The 21,036-nt window shown below is 39.0% G+C and overlaps 1 protein-coding gene across 3 annotated transcripts in view; it reads right to left on the bottom strand.

The window, feature by feature from the left end:
* LOC149212097 (MADS-box protein SOC1-like) overlaps positions 1-21,036 on the bottom strand; it is a 424,640-nt gene that overhangs the window by 187,379 nt on the left and 216,225 nt on the right. For all 3 annotated transcript variants that reach the window (XM_089391710.1, XM_089391709.1, XM_089391711.1), the window contains exon 2: positions 7,939-8,020. In XM_089391710.1, coding sequence (XP_089247836.1) covers positions 7,939-8,020 — 82 coding nt within the window. The remainder of the gene's footprint in view (positions 1-7,938; positions 8,021-21,036) is intronic.

Genomic DNA, 21,036 nt, shown 5'->3' with positions numbered 1-21,036 from the left:
TCCTCCATCCCTTTCCAAATCATTCTCAAGGCTAGTGGTAGGGACATACATCGTACTCAGGTAGATGAAGGTGCTTCTGTTAGTATTTTATCCTCAACTGTTTGGAAAGCTTTGGGTTCCCCTCAGCTTGCGCCTATTACGGAGAATCTGAAAGCTTTTAACAGAACCATTAGTGAACCTTTAGGGATCCTTCCTAAGTTTTCTATTACCTTGGAAGGTAAAACTGTCTGTATTGATCTTATGGTAGTTCAAGGTCCCTTGGATTTCAATTTACTCCTTGGGCGAGACTATGTTTATGCAATGAAAGCTGTCGTATCGACACTCTTTCGCGTGATGTCTTTCCCTCACAATGGCAGTATTGTGACTGTAGATCAGCTTTCGTTCCCTAGTCTTGTTTCAACTACCAATAATATGACACCCCTAAATGTTCCTGATTCTAAAGTGGTATCTACCCCGCCACGGGTTAATTATGTGGCAACTGGTCCCATATTTTCAGTTACCGATGTAAGTGAGCCTCTCACTGTTTGCTCATCTTCCTTTGATTTAGATCCGGTAATTGACATGGAAAACTCTACGAGATTACTTGAACACGATGTTCTTATCCCTTTCGAGTCCCTTGACATGTATTCCTTCCAGAGAAGTATTCTTCCTTCTAATGAAGACCTCTTGGAAGCCATGATCAAGGTGTGTCCATTGACATGTCTTTCTTCCAGTTGGAAGCCATGATCAATGTAGTGAGGAAAGTTCCTTTTACTGTGTCAACCTCGTTAAAAAATGAATCAGTGTGTGCGAGGATAGTTCCTTTTCCTGTGTCAACCTCGTTAAAAAATGAAACAAGTGTCCACGAGGATAGTTCCTGTTACTGAGTCAACCTCGTTAAAAAATGAATCAGGTACGAGGAAGGTTCCTTTTACTGTGTCAACCTTGTTAAAAAAAGAAACAGGCTGCAACGAGGATAGTTCCTTTTCCTGTGCCAACCTCGTTAAAAAATGAAATAGGTATCCATGAGGACAGTTCTTTTCCTGTGTCAACCTCGTTAAAAAATGAATCAGTTGTTCGAGGAAAGTTCCTTTTATTGTGTCGACCTCGTTAAAAAATGAATCAGTGTGTACGAGGATAGTTTTTTCCCGTATCAACCTCGTTAAAAAATGAAATAGGCTTTCGAGGAAAGTTCCTGTTACTGAGTCAACCTCGTTAAAAAATGAATCAGGTATGAGGATAGTTCCTGTTATTGAGTCAACCTCGTTAAAAAATGAATCAGGTACGAGGATAGTTTTTTCCTGTATCAACCTCGTTAAAAAATGAAACAGGCTGTGAGGAAAGTTCCTTTTCTTGTGCCAACCTCGTTAAAAAATGAAACAGGTGTCTGAGAGGATAGTTCCTGTTACTGAGTCAACCTCGTTAAAAAATGAATCAGGTACGAGGAAAGTTCCTTTTACTGTGTCGACCTCGTTAAAAAATGAATCAGTGAGCACGAGGATAGTTTTTTCCTATATCAACCTCGTTAAAAAATGAAACAGGCTAGCATGAGGATAGTTCTTTTACTGAGTCAACCACATTAAAAAATGAATCAGGTAGATTTTAGGATATGTAGGTAGATTTTAGAAAGTAGGGTTTTGAGGATAGTTCCTTTTACTGAGTCATCCTCGTTAAAAAATGAATCAGGTTTGAGGATAGTTCCTGTTACTGAGTCAACCTCGTTAAAAAATGAATCAGGTATGAGGATAGTTCCTGTTACTGAGTCAACCTCGTTAAAAAATGAATCGGGTATGAGGATAGTTCTTTTCTTGTGTCAACCTCCTTAAAATGAAACAACTCCCTTTTCAAGTTAAATATTGAAAGTAAACCTTCATTCCATCCATCTGGTTGAATGCAATGAAGCCTGGGGGGCATGTACCTCGCTTTGCATTATTATACTGGGGGCATGCGAACTTTTTGAGCATAGTTCCTTGTCTTGTGTCAAGCTCGTTAAAAAATGAAACAAAGAGTCTTGAGCATAGTTCCTTGTCTTGTGTCAAGCTCGTTAAAAAATGAAACAAGGGTAGGTTAAGTAGGTAAATTGTAGAGAGTAGTTAAGAGCACAGTTCCTTGTCTTGTGTCAAGCTCGTTAAAAAATGAATCAAGGTTTTTTAGAGTAAAGTTTTTTGTTAGGTAGATTGCAGAGAGTAGTTATGAGCAGAGTTCCTTGTCTTGTGTCAAGCTCACTAAAAAATGAAACAACTCCCACAAGTCTTTCAAAGATCTTGAAAGTAAAGCTTCATTCCATCCACCTTATTGAATGCAATGAAGCTTGGGGGGCATGTACCTCGTTTTGCGTCATTGTGCTGGGGGCATGCGAACTTATAACAAGCATAGTTTTTTTTTCAAGCTTGCGTAAACATGAAACTGAATCCGAGCATAGTTCTTTTCCTGTGTCAAGCTCGTTAAAAAATGAAACAAATCCTCCTCTACTTGAGTCGAGAGTTTGACTAGATCTCATAAATGTTAAGTTGTATATTTAGGTTAGTTATTTCAGTGTTTTGCATAATTTTTCTTACGGTTTTAGGTCGAGTCTTTCAAATGATCTCGTAACTGGACCTTCATTTCATCCAACTGATTGAATGAAATGAAGCTGGGGGGGCATGCACTCTAGCAGTTACGCTTAGGGGGAATCAAGCACAGTTTTCTCTCTGTTTCAAGCTTGTGTAAAAATGAAACTACTTTGAAGCATAGTTTTTCTCTGTTTCAAGCTTTTGTAAAAATGAAACGTATTCCGAGTCAATTTCAGTTATTTTCAAGACTCGTTAAACTCATGAAAATCTCGAGATTATTTTGCTATCTTTCATTCTCGTAAAACAAATGAAAATGCCGAGTTCTTTCCGTCTTTTCCTGCTCGTAAATTAAATTGAAAGTCGGCCAAATGAGTACATTTTTATCATTTTTTCAAACTCATTAAAACTTACGAAAAAGTGAAAACCATGAGTACATTTTTATCATTTTTTCGAACTCGTTAAAACTTACGAAAAAGTGAAACATCAGAGTCATCTTTAAGCCCTTTTCTGACTCCTAAAACATGAAAAGATTGCCGAGCGTTTCTTTTACACTCGTTAAAACGGAATTAAAAGACGGTCCTCTTATAGCCCTTTTCTGACCGTAAAAACATGAAAAGATTGCCGGATTTTTGTCGTTTCAAATTCGATATTGGAAATAAAACGACGTGTCCTTGATCGCTTTTTACTTTTCAGGTCAAAGACACTAATCATGAAAGTACTCCTTGGTCGTAAAGATCAAGCGGTTCTCTCAAGTATTATTTTATACTTTTTCGGGCTTGGGAGACACAAATTTACGAAAAATTTCAACCCTGGAATCTTCTTAAGTTTTTTCAGACTCTCTAAAATTGAAAAACGCCGAGTTTCTCCTATACTGGACTCGTTAAAATTTCACAGTAAAGGACTTGTTTGATTACAAACAAGAACGGACCACTCCTTAGGGTTCGAATCTAAACTAAGTTGGACTCATCCGAAGGATGAGCTTATAATCAAGCAAATGTTATCCTCCTCAAGCTTGTTAAAAAATAAAGAGGTACTTGCCAAAAATGGTGGGGGAAAAGAGAGAAAAATGAGCCTTTTTGTTATTCTTTGTCTCAGAGAAACCTTATCACCGCTCTTGAACACGACACTTTTCATTCACCTGGGTTGGGAAATCCTTTGCCTCACAGTTGATCGAACCACATTGAAAGTCTTCAACCGGGTATTAACTTTGGGTCAATTGTCACCAAGCCATCTGTTGTGTCGTTATGTGTTCAAGAGGTCACTGCAAATAAACCATTCATCTGCAAAATACCTGTCATCCATCTTGACCATCCCTGAGTCAGTCCTTACAGCTACATTTCTTCAACTTGATTTATGATTTCGTGTTGTGGGCTTGCCTACGACAGATCGCTTTCTATCGACATCAGCACATTATCTAGAAAGATGATCTAGAAATCGTCAGTACCTTGAAATCTGCATGCATCAATGGCAGATTTCTCGCCTTCGACGACAGTTTACATCATTGACTTTCGATCGAAGGATTCCGTGACATGTTCGACATCAGCACATTCATTCACATCTCATGGATTGTACTGGGTACTTTGAGAACCATTGACATCACTGGTGGTCTCTCTCACACTTGTTAACAGTTTACATCATTGACTGGTAATCAAGTGGTTTCTACCATGTTCGACATCAACTCATTTATTCGCATGGATAGAATCGTACTATTTCGGGAAGTAGACATGAAGACCCTGGATCTAGTTTCCGCCATCCAGGCTGCAAGGAGTTTTGTATTCATTATATAGTAGACTAATTATAAACAGATGGCTGCGTCCATACTGTGTCTACATGAGTCTATGATTATGATGTACTGCGAAATCATTCCTATATCAAAGCAGTAGTTAGTTTGTTAGTTAAAGTTTTCAATCTGAGTATGGGAATGCCTACCTCAGCGATGATATGATCTCATATATGTATTTTGTGTTGAATATTTGCAGGTTCCGACTGGGCTCTCCACAAGATAATCCTTGAAATGATAAAGTACTTCACCCTTCCTAGATGATATGAAACCCTAATCTACTACAGGCTTCGCACTTTAGGGGGCAATCTGTTATACTAAAATTTGTCACCATGACCATTTGCAGTTAGTATGGCTCCATCAACTGTCATACTATCCTCCTTAGCAAGTCTTATGCCTCTGCTCCTCATGTCAAACCCCAAGAAAGAGAGAAAGTCCTTAAAAAGTCAATTAACTCTGGTTACGTAGTTTCTCTTAACCTTACCTACGTGTACGCACCTCAAGTTCACAATACCTGCGTACTTGTACGCTCTGTCTGCAAAGGGCTGGGTGCGTACTCCTGTAAAGGTCAAAAGGCGCAAGTTTTACTCCAAAAAAGTTACTTGTGGTCGATTCTAGAGCATTCTAGAAGATGATTTGACGTGTATTGAGCGCCTCCAGATGGTTCATGCATCCCAAAGAAAGAGGAACTTATCCCATCAAGAGGGGAGCTATCCCATTGAAAGAGGGACTTATCCCATTGATGGTGGACCTGATTAACTTCCTCCAAAGCATTATAAATACAGGCATTGGGCCAGAGGAAGGGGAGGTTGAAAGCTGAACATTCCTAAGGGTAGATGCTGCTGAGATTAGGACTTCCTTGTAGAAGCTTGTGAGGAGAGATTGTCATCCTTTCTTGTTTCATTTGGAAGTGGGTGAGCTGGTCAAAGTAAAGGAAAACTCTTGCTGGACCCTGGGAGGAACTCGCACAACACCAAGGCTCAAGTTGTAATGGTTTCTTTTGTTTCGTATTAATACAAATAAGTCCATTCTTCTCAACAATTTGTTATTTATGAGTTGTTTCATATACTCCTTGGTCTGTATGTTAAATATGTTTTATTTTATGAGATATTCAGGTGCTATTTAATCGTTTGATTGTTAGTGAATGCAGATTTTGAAGAGAAGGAGGAGCTCATCCGGATCGACGAGGCTGGACTACTACAACAGCGTTGGACTACAGGTAGGATCTAAACACTTGGTTTCTTATATGGTAAATGCATATTTAGAGAAGGATTGTTCTTAATTGTCTTGTTTGTCACTAGAAAGCCTTAAGCTTCTAGGGAGGTTGGTTTTGTCCGCAAAATTGACTCTTTCTGCTTGACACTGCCTTCCACAGAGCATCCTCAAGCTAAAGAGGCTGCTAATATAGAGCTAGAAAAAGAGAAACTTTTTAGTAGAGTAGTGGAGCAGAATGCATAGATACATAAGATGAAGCAGGGTATGGAAGTACTAATGAAAGAAAAACAATGGTGGGAAGCAAGAGGGTATCTACATCATGCGCAGGTACATAGGCAGAAACTTCAAAGAGGACTACAGTTTCAAAGCCCACAGAAGAGCTTACTAGAGCTCTCGATGAATTGTCAGTTGTTCGGTCATAAAAGGATAAATTGTCAATAAAATTGGCCAAGATAGAGGAAAATAAACTCAAAACCGACAATGCATATTTGTCAAAATTACAGAAAAATATAGACTCATACAACAGGTGTAGAAATATGAAGATCAATCCTTTGTAATTCAAATGTTAGTTGAGGTTAAAAACAACATTTGGCAGAATATAAATGCCAATATAACAAATATGTGGCCTTCCATGCACATTATTTTTGAACAGACAAACTTTGTACTTACAGTTAAAGCAGCCATCGAAAACACAAAGGTGGATTTGGAACACAGGCCAGAGGAAGCACAAAAGATCATCAAGCTACTGAATTCCAAAACCAAGGAGGAACTTGAAGACCTCAATATTCCAGACAGAACAACAACAGTCATGGAGGTCAAGAGGGTCTTGACAAAGAAGAATCTGATGATACAATTAGAAAACAAATGCAAGGATCTTGAATTGCAGATCAAGAGATTCAACAGGAAATTCATTGTGTTGCAGGAAAAGGGCTTGCCTACACTCAAAAATTCTAATGGAAAATTGATCCCATTAGAAAACTATCAAGAACAATTGTGTAACATAGGTGTTGATGCCTCCAAATTTGCAAAAGCCAAAGGTGTTATCAGTGGTGAAGCTTTGATACAGAGAATAAAATTTGACTTTATTATTCAACACGAAGTCCACCACCTTTTTGTGAATAAACCTACTTTTGACACTTACACTGAGGTGGATGAAAGATTCAGGAATATGATTGGATTTTCTATCCCAAGTGAAGTAAGGTGGGACCGGTTACTAGAATTGGTAGAATGAAGTTTAAATGCAGTTCAAGATTTTCAGCATGAAAGGAACAACATTTCCAACAAAGCAGCAACAGTCATCACCAGATTACTATATAGCCTCAACAACTTGGCATTTTCAAGCAAATTTGCCTATTTTTCCTCTATATTTAGAAATATTTGTGTTTGTTAAAACATATATTATTTTGTAAATGTATTTTAGTTTGGAATTCGATCTCAGATGTAATATTTTCTATAAATACTTAGAAATAAGACTTTGAAATGGTTGAACCATTGCGATAGGCCTTTGAGCAGATTTCTATCCTTCAAGATTATTTTTGAAGTAATAAAAGGATTCTAGTTTCATTTCAAGACAGATTGTGTTCTTGTAAGTCTTTCATTATTTTTATTTTCACTCTATTTTCTTCATATGTTTTGAAGTTTATGGGAGTTCTGGGTAAGATAATATTGAGTTTCAGTATGTCTTAAATCCCCCATGACAATATAATCTATTACATAGATTAGTTTATTAAACTGTTTCTTTGATTTAACTCCTCTAGATCAATAAATTGTCATCCTTCCTTAAGTTTCTTAACATATAGTGTTTAGCTATAAAAGTATTTTACATGCATCCACTTTATATGATGGTTAGATAATCTGTTTGATGTTTAACAAATCATATAGTTTCTAAAGTTTCAACCTTGCACATCTAAATAAAAGCTAAGTTACTATTTAGAGTTTTAATCATAAGTAATTAAGAATTACACCTATTCAAGCACTTTAGATATTTGGTCAACCAAAAAAAACCTTTAAAAACCAACAAAACATTTTAGATGCTCTCGCATAATTCCTAACCTATAACTATCTACAAAGGTACATCAAATTGTATAGATCATCAAAACTCAAAATTGTTATACTTTTCCTTTTTTTACAATTTCTTACATACAATTACAAAATAATCAAATTTCATCTAATTAATAAGATCAATTACCATAGGAAAATTTATAATATTATATTGGATTTCATTATTGTTATCTTGATTCACAAGGAATTGAACTTTGAATTTAACAATAACTAGTAAACTGCCCCCGTATACGTTGGATTTCAAAACTACTATTTATTAAAGTAATAAAAAATATTTCTTCGAATTAATTAAAAAAATATTTTTGAACTCTTAATTTAAAATTTTACATTTCCATTAAAAGCAGACGTCACCTTGAGATCTTGCGGTTTTGCTATACTTGTTGTTTTACTTCCTTCCGAACACTTCTCGTATCGTTCCAACATTTTCTGCATGCTTCACGTCAAATACATATGTAATATATCATTAGTCTTTTCAATATCAACTCAATAATTTAATATAAATAAATCATAAATTTCAAGAAACAATACAAACCTGAAAACATATTCATTCGTTTCTAATTCACTAGTAAGTTCAATTGTAATTTAATCACAAACCTTTCCATATGATAATTTACGCTTCCAAATGTTCATTCATTTTTTATCTACGAATAAAATCAGTCACACTTTAATCTCAAAATTAACTTAAACTAAAAAAGCTTATGTATATCAACAAACTTAAAGTATCTTTAGCACGTAAAATAATATAGTATAAAGAAAACACGTAAAATAATGTGTATAAAAGAATGTTAATTTGAGTTTAAAAAATAACTTCAAACTAAAAAAGATTATCTATATCAACAAACTTAAACTATATTTAGCTGGAAAAGATTATCTAAAAGATATATACACAAAAGAATTGACATAGAAAGCAGGTAAACCAATATGATATAAAAGAAAACATGGAAAAGATTATCTAAAAGATATATACACAAAAGGATTGACATAGAAAGCAGGTAAACCAATATAATATAAAAGAAAACAGGTCAAAGTATGTGGTATAAAAGAAAAAAAACATTAATAAATTAGGAATTTAATTAAATAATTAATTTATTGTTATTTATCAATTTTTAAATTTATAATAATATTTTCAATAATAATAGATTTTAAATTAATATATAATTTTGTTACCAAGAAAAAAATAATAATAATAATAAAAGAATATAAAAAAACATCAATTTTATTATTAAAGTATACAAAAGTGTATAACTTTTAAATAAATCAATTAATACCCTTTATATTTTAATAACAAATTAATGGTATATTAAAATTAGTCATGTTCATTCGCATTTAATATGTTTAGAAATAATGCTACAATAGGTTTAATCACAGATTATAATGATTACAATGACTATTAATAATATATATATATTTTTAACTAAGTTAGATTTATTTTAAATTTAGGTTTACTAAATTTTAAAAGTATCAATATTTTTAAATGCATATTTAAAAAAAAAAAATTGCTTTTAAATCACTCTTAACTAGTTTAATTATTAATTTTTTTAAATTTTTAGCTACATAAATGGCTCTTCATTCTATATTTAAATAGGTCTAAATTACATTTTAGATATTAATTTACAACCACGAACGGGATCACATCTTTTATGTTACTCTTAATATTATATCCATCCCAAACGGTTTATTTCCCATTATTATGTGAATACAGCAAAGCAAACACAGAAGGCAATCCGTCGTTGGAGTGTGGTTCATGAAAATTGGCGATTCAATGAGAACAAATAAAGCCCAGGCTACCTGCGAATTACTTCCACTAATCAAGTCATTGCGGAAACGTAACGTAATATGCCTACTATTCCTTCGTATGGATGGTTTTGGGAAGGAAGTCAATTGCTTCTTATATCCTTATAAGTTTCCTTTAAACATATTTGAAATTGGATTCAATTGGTTTTTATATTCTCAAAGATTTCCTCTAAATATATTTAAAATTGGATATTTTTAAAATGAGTCAAATCTAGATAAGGAATTGGAGAATCTAATTCCAATCACTTGTTAATAGACTGTCTCTCTAAGTGTCCTAGTTTAGTTTCATTTAATCTAATTCAATTCTAACTCCAGTCATTTATTACTGATGTCTCCACACAGTTTTCATTTCTTATCATGCTGTCAGAGTTTTCTCCTGTTGTGCTTCCTTTTCTATCTCTTCCTATGTCTCTGTCTCTATCTTTTCCACAGACTCAAGTGGGTTTTTCTCTATCTCTTCCCCTCATTTCACATGCAAAGGCAGCGAATGAAGCTTGGGATACCCTAGAGAGGAGTTTTAGTGTAAGGGGGAGTATTGAAGTTTAAGATGAAGGTGGATCTATAGCAACAGATCTACAGCAAGAGAAAAAGTTTGTTGCACTGTGTTCAGCCACAAGTGGACGATGATTGTGATAAATTTGCAGAAGAAGAAGAGGAGCACATAAATGCTCGTCAATCCCACTATGCACAGTTGCAATTCGATGAAAATTTGATGAATCCTGCAACATGGCTTTCTAATGAAATTTTAGTGAATCCAACAACAAAGCTCACTGATGAAATTTTGGTGAATCCAACAACAAAGCTTGTTGATGACAGTAACACTGCCATTGGAACAGTCAATGCTATGGTGAATCCAGCAATTAATATTGTTGATGTAAACTTTGATGGAGATTTGTTGGCTAATGATGCAATCCAACAACAAAGCTTGTTGATGACAGTAACACTGCCATTGGAACAGTCAATGCTATGGTGAATCTAGCAATTAATATTGTTGATGTAAACTTTAATGGAGATTTGTTGGCTAATGATGAATGATTGCAGATGATGCAACAAAAACACCATATTGACATGATATTATTTGGTGAGATAATCCCACTTGAATCTGAAAACGAAATGGAAGAGAACTTGTGTGCAGTAGCAGAGGTTAGTAAACAAGTTCAAGTGATGGCCTAGCCCCCCAACGTTTACAAACGTGTGGAACTTAATGTGTGTAGTTGGTAATCGTGTCAACAATTACAGGACCTCTCGACCCTTCGGTGATTAACCTTTGGTTAGGTTAGCTGTCGTGTCTATATGTAATGATATTAACCCTCTGTAATTCATGACTCGTTTGCAATCTGTTGGTATTGATTGTTGTCCCTCCTCTCCGGTTAAGGGACGCCACCTGTCGGTCTTCACGGTTTGGCCGCTCCCGCCTTTTGATAAACCCTATTTCTCGTTTATTGTCACTTTGTTACTTCACCGTGCTCGACTCTGAGCTCTGCTCCGTTGTGGTTTGCTAGTGGTTCACCGTGTTCGGCTCTGAGCTCTGCTCTGTTGTGGTTTGCTGGAGGTTCACTGTGCTCGACTCTGAGCGCTGCTCTGTTGTGGTTTACTGGCGGTTCACTGTGCTCGACTCTCAGCGCTGCTCCGTTGTGGTTTGCTGGTGCCTTCGGGCTTTCTTTGCTCTGTGCGTGAACTTTCTATGAAGGCGATAACCCTGTTGGTTCCCTGCTCTGTGCGATGGTAGGTTCGCTGTTCCTATGGACAATTTCTGTCACATGGGTTGTTTCTCGGCTCTGATAATTAGTTGGCTTGTAACTGTGACAGGGTATCCTCCATTTCTGCGCTTCCGGCTCGGTTCGTTCGTCCTCGCCTCCAAAGGTATGCAATGGTTCTATGCTTTACTCTGCCTTCTCACCTGTTACAGTCTCTTACAGTTCCGCTCCTTGTCTCAGGCTCTGTTCGTTGGGTTCGGTTTTTGCTGAGTCGCCTTATCAACTACAGGTAAGAACTGTTGGGTTTCATGGCTTGTTTCATCCGTTGTTTAAGCTCGTCTTTCGTTCCCGGCTATGCACTAACCCTCATCCACTTCCACTTGCAGGTTGCTAAGGTGGCTGGCCGCCGAGGGTTTGCTCACTCTCAGTCTTCGGTCATCAGTTCGAAACCCGCCCAGTCTCATATAACGGGTAGGGTCTTTCCGACCACAATTCAGTTGTTAGGTTATGTAGGGTTCTGTGGTTCTGGGTTCTGATTCCGTTATGATTGCAGTCACTTGAGTCGTAGATAGACTGTTCTCCCTTCTGTCTTTTGTGGCTCGTATAGCCCTGTTCTGTTGTATTAGTTTAAATGGCTACGTTTGTGAAAGAGTTCGTTTTTCGGCGAATGCTATCTGCTCAGAAAATCTTGCGGTGTGCTCTGGCTTGTAATGGACAGTGATTATTTGATGAATTAAATCAAACTGCTTTTCTCACTTGCTTTCTGTACTTGTATTAACTTATAAATAGAATGAAAGTGTTGTATCTTTGTTACCTGGTCATTCGTTGGCAACGGTTGAATGATTCTTCTCTCCTTGCTGGAATTGGTTACCTGTAGCAACACCTTTGTTTTCTCGTTTCCTGTTACAGCTTGATATCTTGTCGCTTCAAATGCTTTTTAATCACAACAGAAAGAAATATGAAATACTTATGAAATAATTAACCATGGACCATTGGTTGGCAAGGCAAATGTTCTGTTTCTTTTTATTACAGAGGATTGTTTCATTGTTCGTTTCTTTGTGCCGGAGGTTCTCTCTCCCTCACTATTTTTTTTCTCTGTTTTTAACACCTGGAAAGCATAACTGCTTCCATTTTCGGTTGAACTGTCCAACCAGAACTTTGTACAACTGCCAACCAGTTTCTTTTTACAAAAATGATAACTAACTGTTGATTATCTCCTAAACTAAAACAATTCACAATTGTAATTCTATGGTCTCTAACGGCCTTTTGGGAAAAATGAAACAAATAATAAAGAAAATAAAAAAAATGACAAGTCTAATAACCTGTCCAGCTATGCATGTAGTCTTTGGCTTGTTCTTGTTCTCTCTACGAGACAGTCAACCGCCTTCTGTCTCCTCGGAGCTGGATGCTCCTGCATCAGGCTCCCGGGGTGGCAAAAAGTCATGGCTCCGTTCCATGAGGTCGTCGACAGAATAGCCTGCTTTTTGTATCTGCGTTGCGTTGAGCCACGAACTGTCCTCTATCGGACGGTCCTTCCACTTGATCAAGTATCGCAGATATTCTTTCCTGCGTGTGCGCCTAGCTACCTGTGTGTCAATAATCCTTTCGATCTCAAGGGGTTGTGCCGTTGGCATCTGTCTCATCCATGAACTTTCCTCACAACTGGTGTCCCGCGGTGGCTTTGCTGCTGTATTGTCTTCCGGATCAGCGACATAAGGGAACAGATCTGCCACGTTAAAAATGGGAGAAATACCGATCCCTGGTGGCAACTGTAGCTCATAGGCATTTGCAGAAAACTTGCGAATGATTTTGCAGGGACCGATCTTTTTATATTTTAACTTGTTGTACTCCCGTTTTGGAAACCGCTCCTTACGTAAATACGCAAGGACTTCATCTCCAACGTTGAACTGAACTTCCCGACGCTTTGAATCAGCTCGCTGCTTATACTTTTGACTGTTGTCCTGTAATTTCAGCTTTACCTGCTCATGTAAGTTGCTCATTGCTTGGGCGAAATCTTCCCCATCAGCACTTCGTTTTTCGAGCTTCCCCAAATCTCGTAATTCATGCACTCCGCGTGGATGCATGCCGTACAAAATCTGGAAGGGACTATAACCGGTGCTGCGATTAGGTGAATCGTTATATGCGAATTCCGCCTGAGCTAGTACACGGTCCCACGTCCGTGAATTCTCGCCTATTAAGCTCCGGAGCAAATTCCCCAGACTCCTGTTTACCACTTCAGTTTGGCCATCAGTCTGCGGGTGATAAGCGGAGCTGAACTGTAACTGGGTGTTCAACTTTTTCCACAGGGTTCGCCAAAAATGACCGGTGAACTTTACATCCCTGTCGGAGATGATGGACCTTGGAAGTCCATGTAGTCGAACGATCTCAGTAAAAAACAAATGTGCTACATAAGTAGCATCACTGGTTTTCTTGCAAGGTACAAAGTGCGCCATCTTTGAAAATCGATCTACCACTACCATTACTGAATCGAAACCCCGCTGTGTCTTAGGCAAGCCCAAAACAAAATCCAAGCTGACGAAGTCCCATGGTCGGCTCGGAATGGGTAATGGTAAATAAAGACCTGTATTCTGACTGTGACCCTTTGCCAGTTGACAAACCTTGCACCTACTTACGTACCTTTGTACATCCCGTTGCAACTTTGGCCAAAAATAGAAATGTCGTACCTGTGCAATTGTCTTGTCTATACCAAAGTGTCCAGCCAGACCCCCACTGTGTTTTTCCTGAATAATGTTCTCTCGCATAGAGCAGTTGGGAATACATAACTGTCCTCCTTTAAACAGCAACCCTTCCTGTAAATTGTAGTCCAACCACAGGCTATTGTTCCTCAACAGAGGGTTTTGGCAAGCCTCATAGGCCTCCTTAAAATCTGCATCTATTTGATACAGTTCCCTTAGGTGCTCAAAGCCTAAAACCTGCATCGTACTTTCCTGTAAGAGTAGGGTCCTCCTACTCAGCGCATCTGCCACCTTGTTCGCTTGCCCACTAATATGTTTCAGTACAAACGTGAAATTCTGCAGATACTCAACCCATGCTGCATGCTTATGGTTCAATTTATGTTGCTGCATAATGTACTGTAATGCAGAGTTATCCGTAAATAAAACAAACTCATTACCTAACAGATAATGTCTCCAATGCTTTAACGCTTGTATAATTGCGTAGAACTCTTTGTCATAGGTTGAGTATTTCTGTCTACTCTCGTTCAGCTTTTCACTGAAATATGCGACTGGCCTATCCTCCTGACTAAGTACTGCCCCAATGGCTGTACCACTGGCATCACAACGAACTTGAAAGAGTTTGTTGAAGTCAGGCAGCCTCAATATCGGCCTTTCGGTAATCTTCCTTTTCAAAATCTGAAAACCACTTTCCGCTGCTTCGGTCCAGTGAAAAGGTTGATTTGCCTTCTTGATCGTATCCAGCATAGGTGCGCAGATCTCACTGAAATTCCTGATGAATTTCCTGTAAAAACTTGCTAGTCCGTGGAAACTTCGGACTTCAAATAAACTTCTTGGAGAAGGCCAGCTAACTATAGCTGCCACCTTTTCTGGGTCCATCTTCAGTTCATTTTCCGCAATTACAAAACCCAGGTACACTAACTCCCGCTGAAAAAAAGTACACTTTTTCAGATTGATCAGCAACTTGTTTTGCTGCAGCTTCCTCAACACACTTCGAACATGCCTGAAATGTTCTTCCTTAGTTTTACTAAAAATCAGAATGTCATCCAGGTAAACTATTACGAACTTCCCAATGAATTCCTTCAGCACCTCATTCATCAGGCGCATGAACGTACTGGGAGCATTGCTCAACCCAAATGGCATCACCAGCCACTCATATAGGCCTTCATTCGTCTTGAAAGCTGTCTTCCACTCATCTCCTTCCCGAATTCGGATCTGGTGATATCCACTCTTCAAGTCAATCTTCGAGAAATAAGCCGCCCCACTCAAACAGTCCATCATATCGTCCATTCTCGGTAAGGGAAACCTGTACCTAACAGTAATTTTGTTAATGGCTCTAGAATCCGTGCACATTCGCCATTCTCCTCCTTTCTTTGGAGCCAAAACGGTTGGTACTGCACAGGGGCTCATGCTTTCTCTAATCAATCCTTTGTCTAACAACTCCTGGACCTGTTTCCTGATTTCTTCATGGTCCTTAGGGCTCATACGATAAGCTGCTTTATTTGGTAGACTTGCCCCTGGTATAAAGTCAATACAGTGACTAATACCTCTCCTGGGGGGTAGTTCATCCGGAAGGTCATCCACCACGATGTCTCCAAATTCCTGCAACATATTTTGGATTTCCTCGGGCAAATCTGAAATCTGTGTATGCAGTATCACTGCCTTTGGCCTTCTTATGACAGCGAAATTTACATCACTGTCTTCAATCTGTTTTATAAATTCTTTTCCACCCATCAACAATGCTTTCACCCCACTGGTTTCAGCTGCACTTTCCTCTTTGATGGGTACAAGCGTGTGCTTGATCCCATCTTTGACAAACTTATAACAGTTTGTTTTCCCGTCATGAACTGCGCTTCTGTCAAACTGCCAGGGTCGTCCTAGCAATATATGACAGACATCCATTGGCATAACATCGCAGATAATTTTGTCCTTATATCTGCCTATTTGAAACTCCACCTCACACTGTTCATCAACTAACAGTTGATGTCCTTTCTGCAGCCATGACACTTTGTAGGGAGTGGGGTGCTTCAACTTTTTCAATCCCAGTTTCTCCACCATCTCTACAGCCACTAAATTGTCGGTACTTCCACTGTCGATGATCAGCTTGCAGCACTTACCCTGTGACTTGCAAACAGTTCGGAACAAAGCCTTTCACTGGTCAGGTTCTGCAATTTCTTTTGTTGGTTTCAACAGCACCTTATTCAACACCAAAGCTTCACCCGTCTCTGGTGCGTTCTCCACTTCCTGAGGTGTTGCCTCAGCATCCTCTGGCTGAGCAACATAAGCTCCTCTTCCACCTACCGGTTCACCTTCAGGACAGTCATACGACTTGTGTCCCAACTTGTGGCAACGATAGCACTGGACAGTTCCCCTGCCCCGACCATTTCCTCGCCCTCGCTGAGCCGGTCGTCCTCCTCTAGTGCTATTGTCCTTCTCTGCTGTGCCAGCAGACTTAGAACTGCTGCCTTCTTCACTTGAACCTGCACCTCTGCCTCTGCCAAAAACCTTACCTTTCCCTCTGCCAGTTCCGCCTCCTCTCCTGGCATTTTGTTTCCTGTTAATTTTCTCCTCCGCCTTTAGTGCAAACTGGTAAGCTTCATCCAAAGTTCTGGGTGAGAGGATACCGATTTCATCCAGTATTTCCCCCCTCAACCCATTCACAAATCTGGCTGTTTTTTCTGGGGTATCTTCCACATACCCTGCTCGCAGATTCAACTTATAGAATTCTTCTGTAAATTCCTTAACAGTCATCCCCCTTTGCTTCAAGTTCTGCACCTGCCTATACAACATGATCTGATAGTCTTTCGGCAGAAACTTCTCCTTCAGTTTTGCCTCCATCCTGGCCCACTTCTTTATAGGCTGTTTGTGTAGCCTTTTCCTTTCCGCCTGAACGTTGTCCCACCACAAGGACGCATGTCCTTTCAGCTTTGTGGCGGCGAACTTCACCTGTTTGTCCTCACTGGTTTCCTCAAACTCAAAATATTTATTTACTTCACTCAACCAATCCAGTAACACATCTGCAGACAAACTTCCGTCATAAGTGGGTAGCTCATGCTTTGGCTTATGACTGGACAGCAAAACTGACTTTAATAACCGGAATTCCGGTGTCACCCCTTCAAACTCGTCTTCTGGTTCTGCCACATCTTCATCACTATCATCTGCTGGGTCTCTCCTTCCCCCAGCTTCTACTACTGCCAATCTTTCACGCAAAACGCGAATCTCCTCACGGAGTCCCTCTTCTGCTATCCTCCGGACCACTCTTCCTCTTCCTCTTCCTCTTCCTCTTCTGCCAACCTCCATTTGCTCCTACTCGACAACCTGCTCTGATACCACTTTTGATGGCCCAGCCCCCAACGTTTACAAACGTGTGGAACTTAATGTGTGTAGTTGGTAATCGTGTCAACAATTACAGGCCCTCTCGACCCTTCGGTGATTAACCTTTGGTTAGGTTAGCTGTCGTGTCTATATGTAATGATATTAACCCTCCGTAATTCTTGACTCGTTTGCAATCTGTTGGTATTGATTGCTGTCCCTCCTCTCCGGTTAAGGGACGCCACCTGTCGGTCTTCACGGTCTGGCCGCTCCCGCCTTTTGATAAACCCTATTTCTCGTTTATTGTCACTTTGTTACTTCACCGTGCTCGACTCTGAGCTCTGCTCCGTTGTGGTTTGCTGGTGGTTCACCGTGTTCGGCTCTGAGCTCTGCTCTGTTGTGGTTTGCTGGAGGTTCACTGTGCTCGACTCTGAGCGCTGCTCCGTTGTGGTTTACTGGTGGTTCACTGTGCTCGACTCTGAGCGCTGCTCCGTTGTGGTTTGCTGGTGCCTTCGGGCTTTCTTTGCTCTGTGCGTGAACTTTCTATGAAGGCGATAACCCTGTTGGTTCCCTGCTCTGTGCGATGGTAGGTTTGTTGTTCCTATGGACAATTTCTGTCACATGGGTTGTTTCTCGGCTCTGATAATTAGTTGGCTTGTAACTGTGACAAGGTATCCTCCATTTCTGCGCTTCCGGCTCGGTTCGTTCGTCCTCGCCTCCAAAGGTATGCAATGGTTCTATGCTTTACTCTGCCTTCTCACCTGTTACAGTCTCTTACAGTTCCACTCCTTGTCTCAGGCTCTGTTCGTCGGGTTCGGTTTTTGCTGAGTCGCCTTATCAACTACAGGTAAGAACTGTTGGGTTTCATGGCTTGTTTCATCCGTTGTTTAAGCTCGTCTTTCGTTCCCGGCTATGCACTAACCCTCATCCACTTTCACTTGCAGGTTGCTAAGGTGGCTGGCCGTCGAGGGTTTGCTCACTCTCAGTCTTCGGTCATCAGTTCGAAACCCGCCCAGTCTCATATAACGGGTAGGGTCTTTCCGACCACAATTCAATTGTTAGGTTATGGAGGGTTCTGTGGTTCTGGGTTCTGGTTCCGTTATGATTGCAGTCACTTGAGTCGTAGATGGACTGTGCTCCCTTCTGTCTTTTGTGGCTCGTATAGCCCTGTTCTGTTGTATTAGTTTAAATGGCTACGTTTGTGAAAGAGTTTGTTTTTCGGCGAGTGCTATCTGCTCAGAAAATCTTGTGGTGTGCTCTGGCTTGTAATGGACGGTGATTATTTGATGAATTAAATCAAACTGCTTTTCTCACTTGCTTTCTGTACTTGTATTAACTTATAAATAGAATGAAAGTGTTGTATCTTTGTTACCTGGTCATTCATTGGTGACGGTTGAATGATTCTTCTCTCCTTGCTAGAATTGGTTACCTGTAGCAACACCTTTGTTTTCTCGTTTCCTGTTACAGCTTGATATCTTGTCGCTTCAAATGCTTTTTAATCACAACAGAAAGAAATATGAAATACTTATGAAATAATTAACCATGGACCATTGGTTGGCAAGGCAAATGTTCTGTTTGTTTTTATTACAGAGGATTGTTTCACTGTTCGTTTCTTTGTGCCGGAGGTTCTCTCTCCCTCACTATTTTTTTTCTCTGTTTTTAACACCTGGAAAGCATAACTGCTTCCATTTTCAGTTGAACTGCCCAACCAGAACTTTGTACAACTGCCAGCCAGTTTCTTTTTACAAAAATGATAACTAACTATTGATTATCTCCTAAACTAAAACAATTCATAATTGTAATTCTATGGTCTCTAACGGCCTTTTGGGAAAAATGAAACAAATAATAAAGAAAATCAAAAATACGACAAGTCTAATAACCTGTCCAGCTATGCATGTAGTCTTTGGCTTGTTCTTGTTCTCTCTACGAGACAGTCAACCGCCTTCTGTCTCCTCGGAGCTGGATGCTCCTGCATCATGAAGAGACAAAGACAAGAGGCGGAGGCAAAGAAGGAAGCCTAGAAACAGAGACAGCAACAAAGGCAAAGAATGAAGTGCAACAGAAGCAAGCTCTCATCGCAGAGCAAAAGGAACAAAATCAATGTGGTTCTGCAGATGTTTTTACACTTATCATTGATTTCCAATGTGCAGGTACATAAAACGATTATGAAGAAGAGTTAAATTTCCTTGAAGTATGGCTTGCAACACCATGCCTTGATAAACTCTGCATAGAAGCTGCAGAAATGAATCTCGAAGACAGCTTGAATGATAAACAAATTAAAGAAATTTTTAGGTATTGGGGTTCTGAAGAGATGAAATTGTATTATCTTCCCATGTTGCAGCAGATTGATGATGACAAGAACACAACAAAAGATGACATGTCGCTGCAGTCCAACTACAATTAGACAACTTGGAATGATGAAAGACATGCACCAACAAATGAGGAAACTGAAATTACAAGCCTACAACAAAAAGAAAAGGCTAAAACCATTTAGAGGCTAGAAGATCTAGAAGAAGAAAAGTAAATCTACTTGAAGTCAATTTTTTAAGTTGTAAGTTCAGCTGACACATACACCAACAGGTTTCTTAATTGAATTTTTATGTTGTTGTAATTAAGAGGTCTTGTTGAAGAATCTAATTCCAACCACCTGTTAGGTGTCAAAACCGTCACTCCAAGTGTCTTAGTTCAGTTTCACTTAGTCCGCTTTAGTCGAGTTTCACTCCAGTCATTTATTACAAATGTTTCCAATATAATTTTAATTAACTGATTCATAACACTAAAAAAAACAATCCTCTGCTCTATGTCAATTTCATTTTTTGTCAAAATATACAACTTTCAAATATTTAGAACATACTCATTCGTGCCTATGGCCTCTATCCGAGAAGAACGGAACGACACTTCACAGAAATTTCAAACCCAGAAAATGTTACCATCAACCCAATTGCTCAATCCAAGAAATCCGAAACAACACCTCCCTAGAATTTCAAACCCTATAAATATAAAGGCGTTAGGTACTGATAAACATAAGGGAGTAAACAACCCAATGACGGGTCACTGCCTCGAGAGATTCCACGTTCAAGTAATATTGAGTATCTACTACCATGTACCGGAGATTTCATTTATGGGCACAGTAAAAAATAAATAAATACAGACACATTATATGATATACAATGCAGATTGAATCTACCAGACTCCTTAGACTTGTAGATATGGTTTTTACGAAGAATATTGACTGAACTTTATTTACTGCTACGATTACTATGTCATATTTTCATTACTAAAGATATAAAAGAGTTCAAATTACTGCACATGCATGCCCACCAAGAACAGTGGCTTCAATTCAAATTTATCCACTAAACATAGATTCCAACCATATACTGATTCGATTTCATATAACGATTCAGCCCCATTAAAATTTTTGATTGTTTGCTTGTGATTGAAGTTCACACAAATATGTGCCGGAATTATACAAAAGATTAAAAGGAATAGAGGGCACCAAAAACCTCAAACAGAGTTTCACTAACAGCAGAGAGGCAAAAGAATTAACCCCTATCCAGTGATCGAAGCTTCCATCCTAGGTATCCACATTGATGGCTAGAAGTATCCCGTGATAACCCCTATCCGGTGATCTTATTCCTCCAGTTCTTGGTAAGCCGTCCTCTCCGACTTAACATTGGCGAATTAAAGTGCACCAGCAGATCTATAAGAAAGCATCAATCAAAACCTAAATGCGGCTACATTTGGCCAGCGTAGCCCCGTGTGCCAGCGACTTCATTCTTTTTGTTACCGAAATTTGAGGATCGATCAAGATGGCGCGTTGAATGTACAATGAAGATGATGTACATGATATACTTGAAATTTTAAAAAATCTTTAGCCTTACAAACTTACATGACAATGCATTGATATTGAAATGTTCAACTATAAGTCGCATCCTAGAAAGATCGGCAACAAA

This window comes from Pinus tabuliformis, chromosome 1_1 (genome assembly GCF_031772625.1).
Source record: "Pinus tabuliformis cultivar Carrire ecotype Pingquan chromosome 1_1, CPIR1, whole genome shotgun sequence".
Taxonomy (NCBI): Eukaryota; Viridiplantae; Streptophyta; class Pinopsida; order Pinales; family Pinaceae; genus Pinus; species Pinus tabuliformis.
The sequence above is the reverse complement of the archived record's forward strand: the minus strand, read 5'-3'. Positions and strand labels throughout refer to the sequence as shown.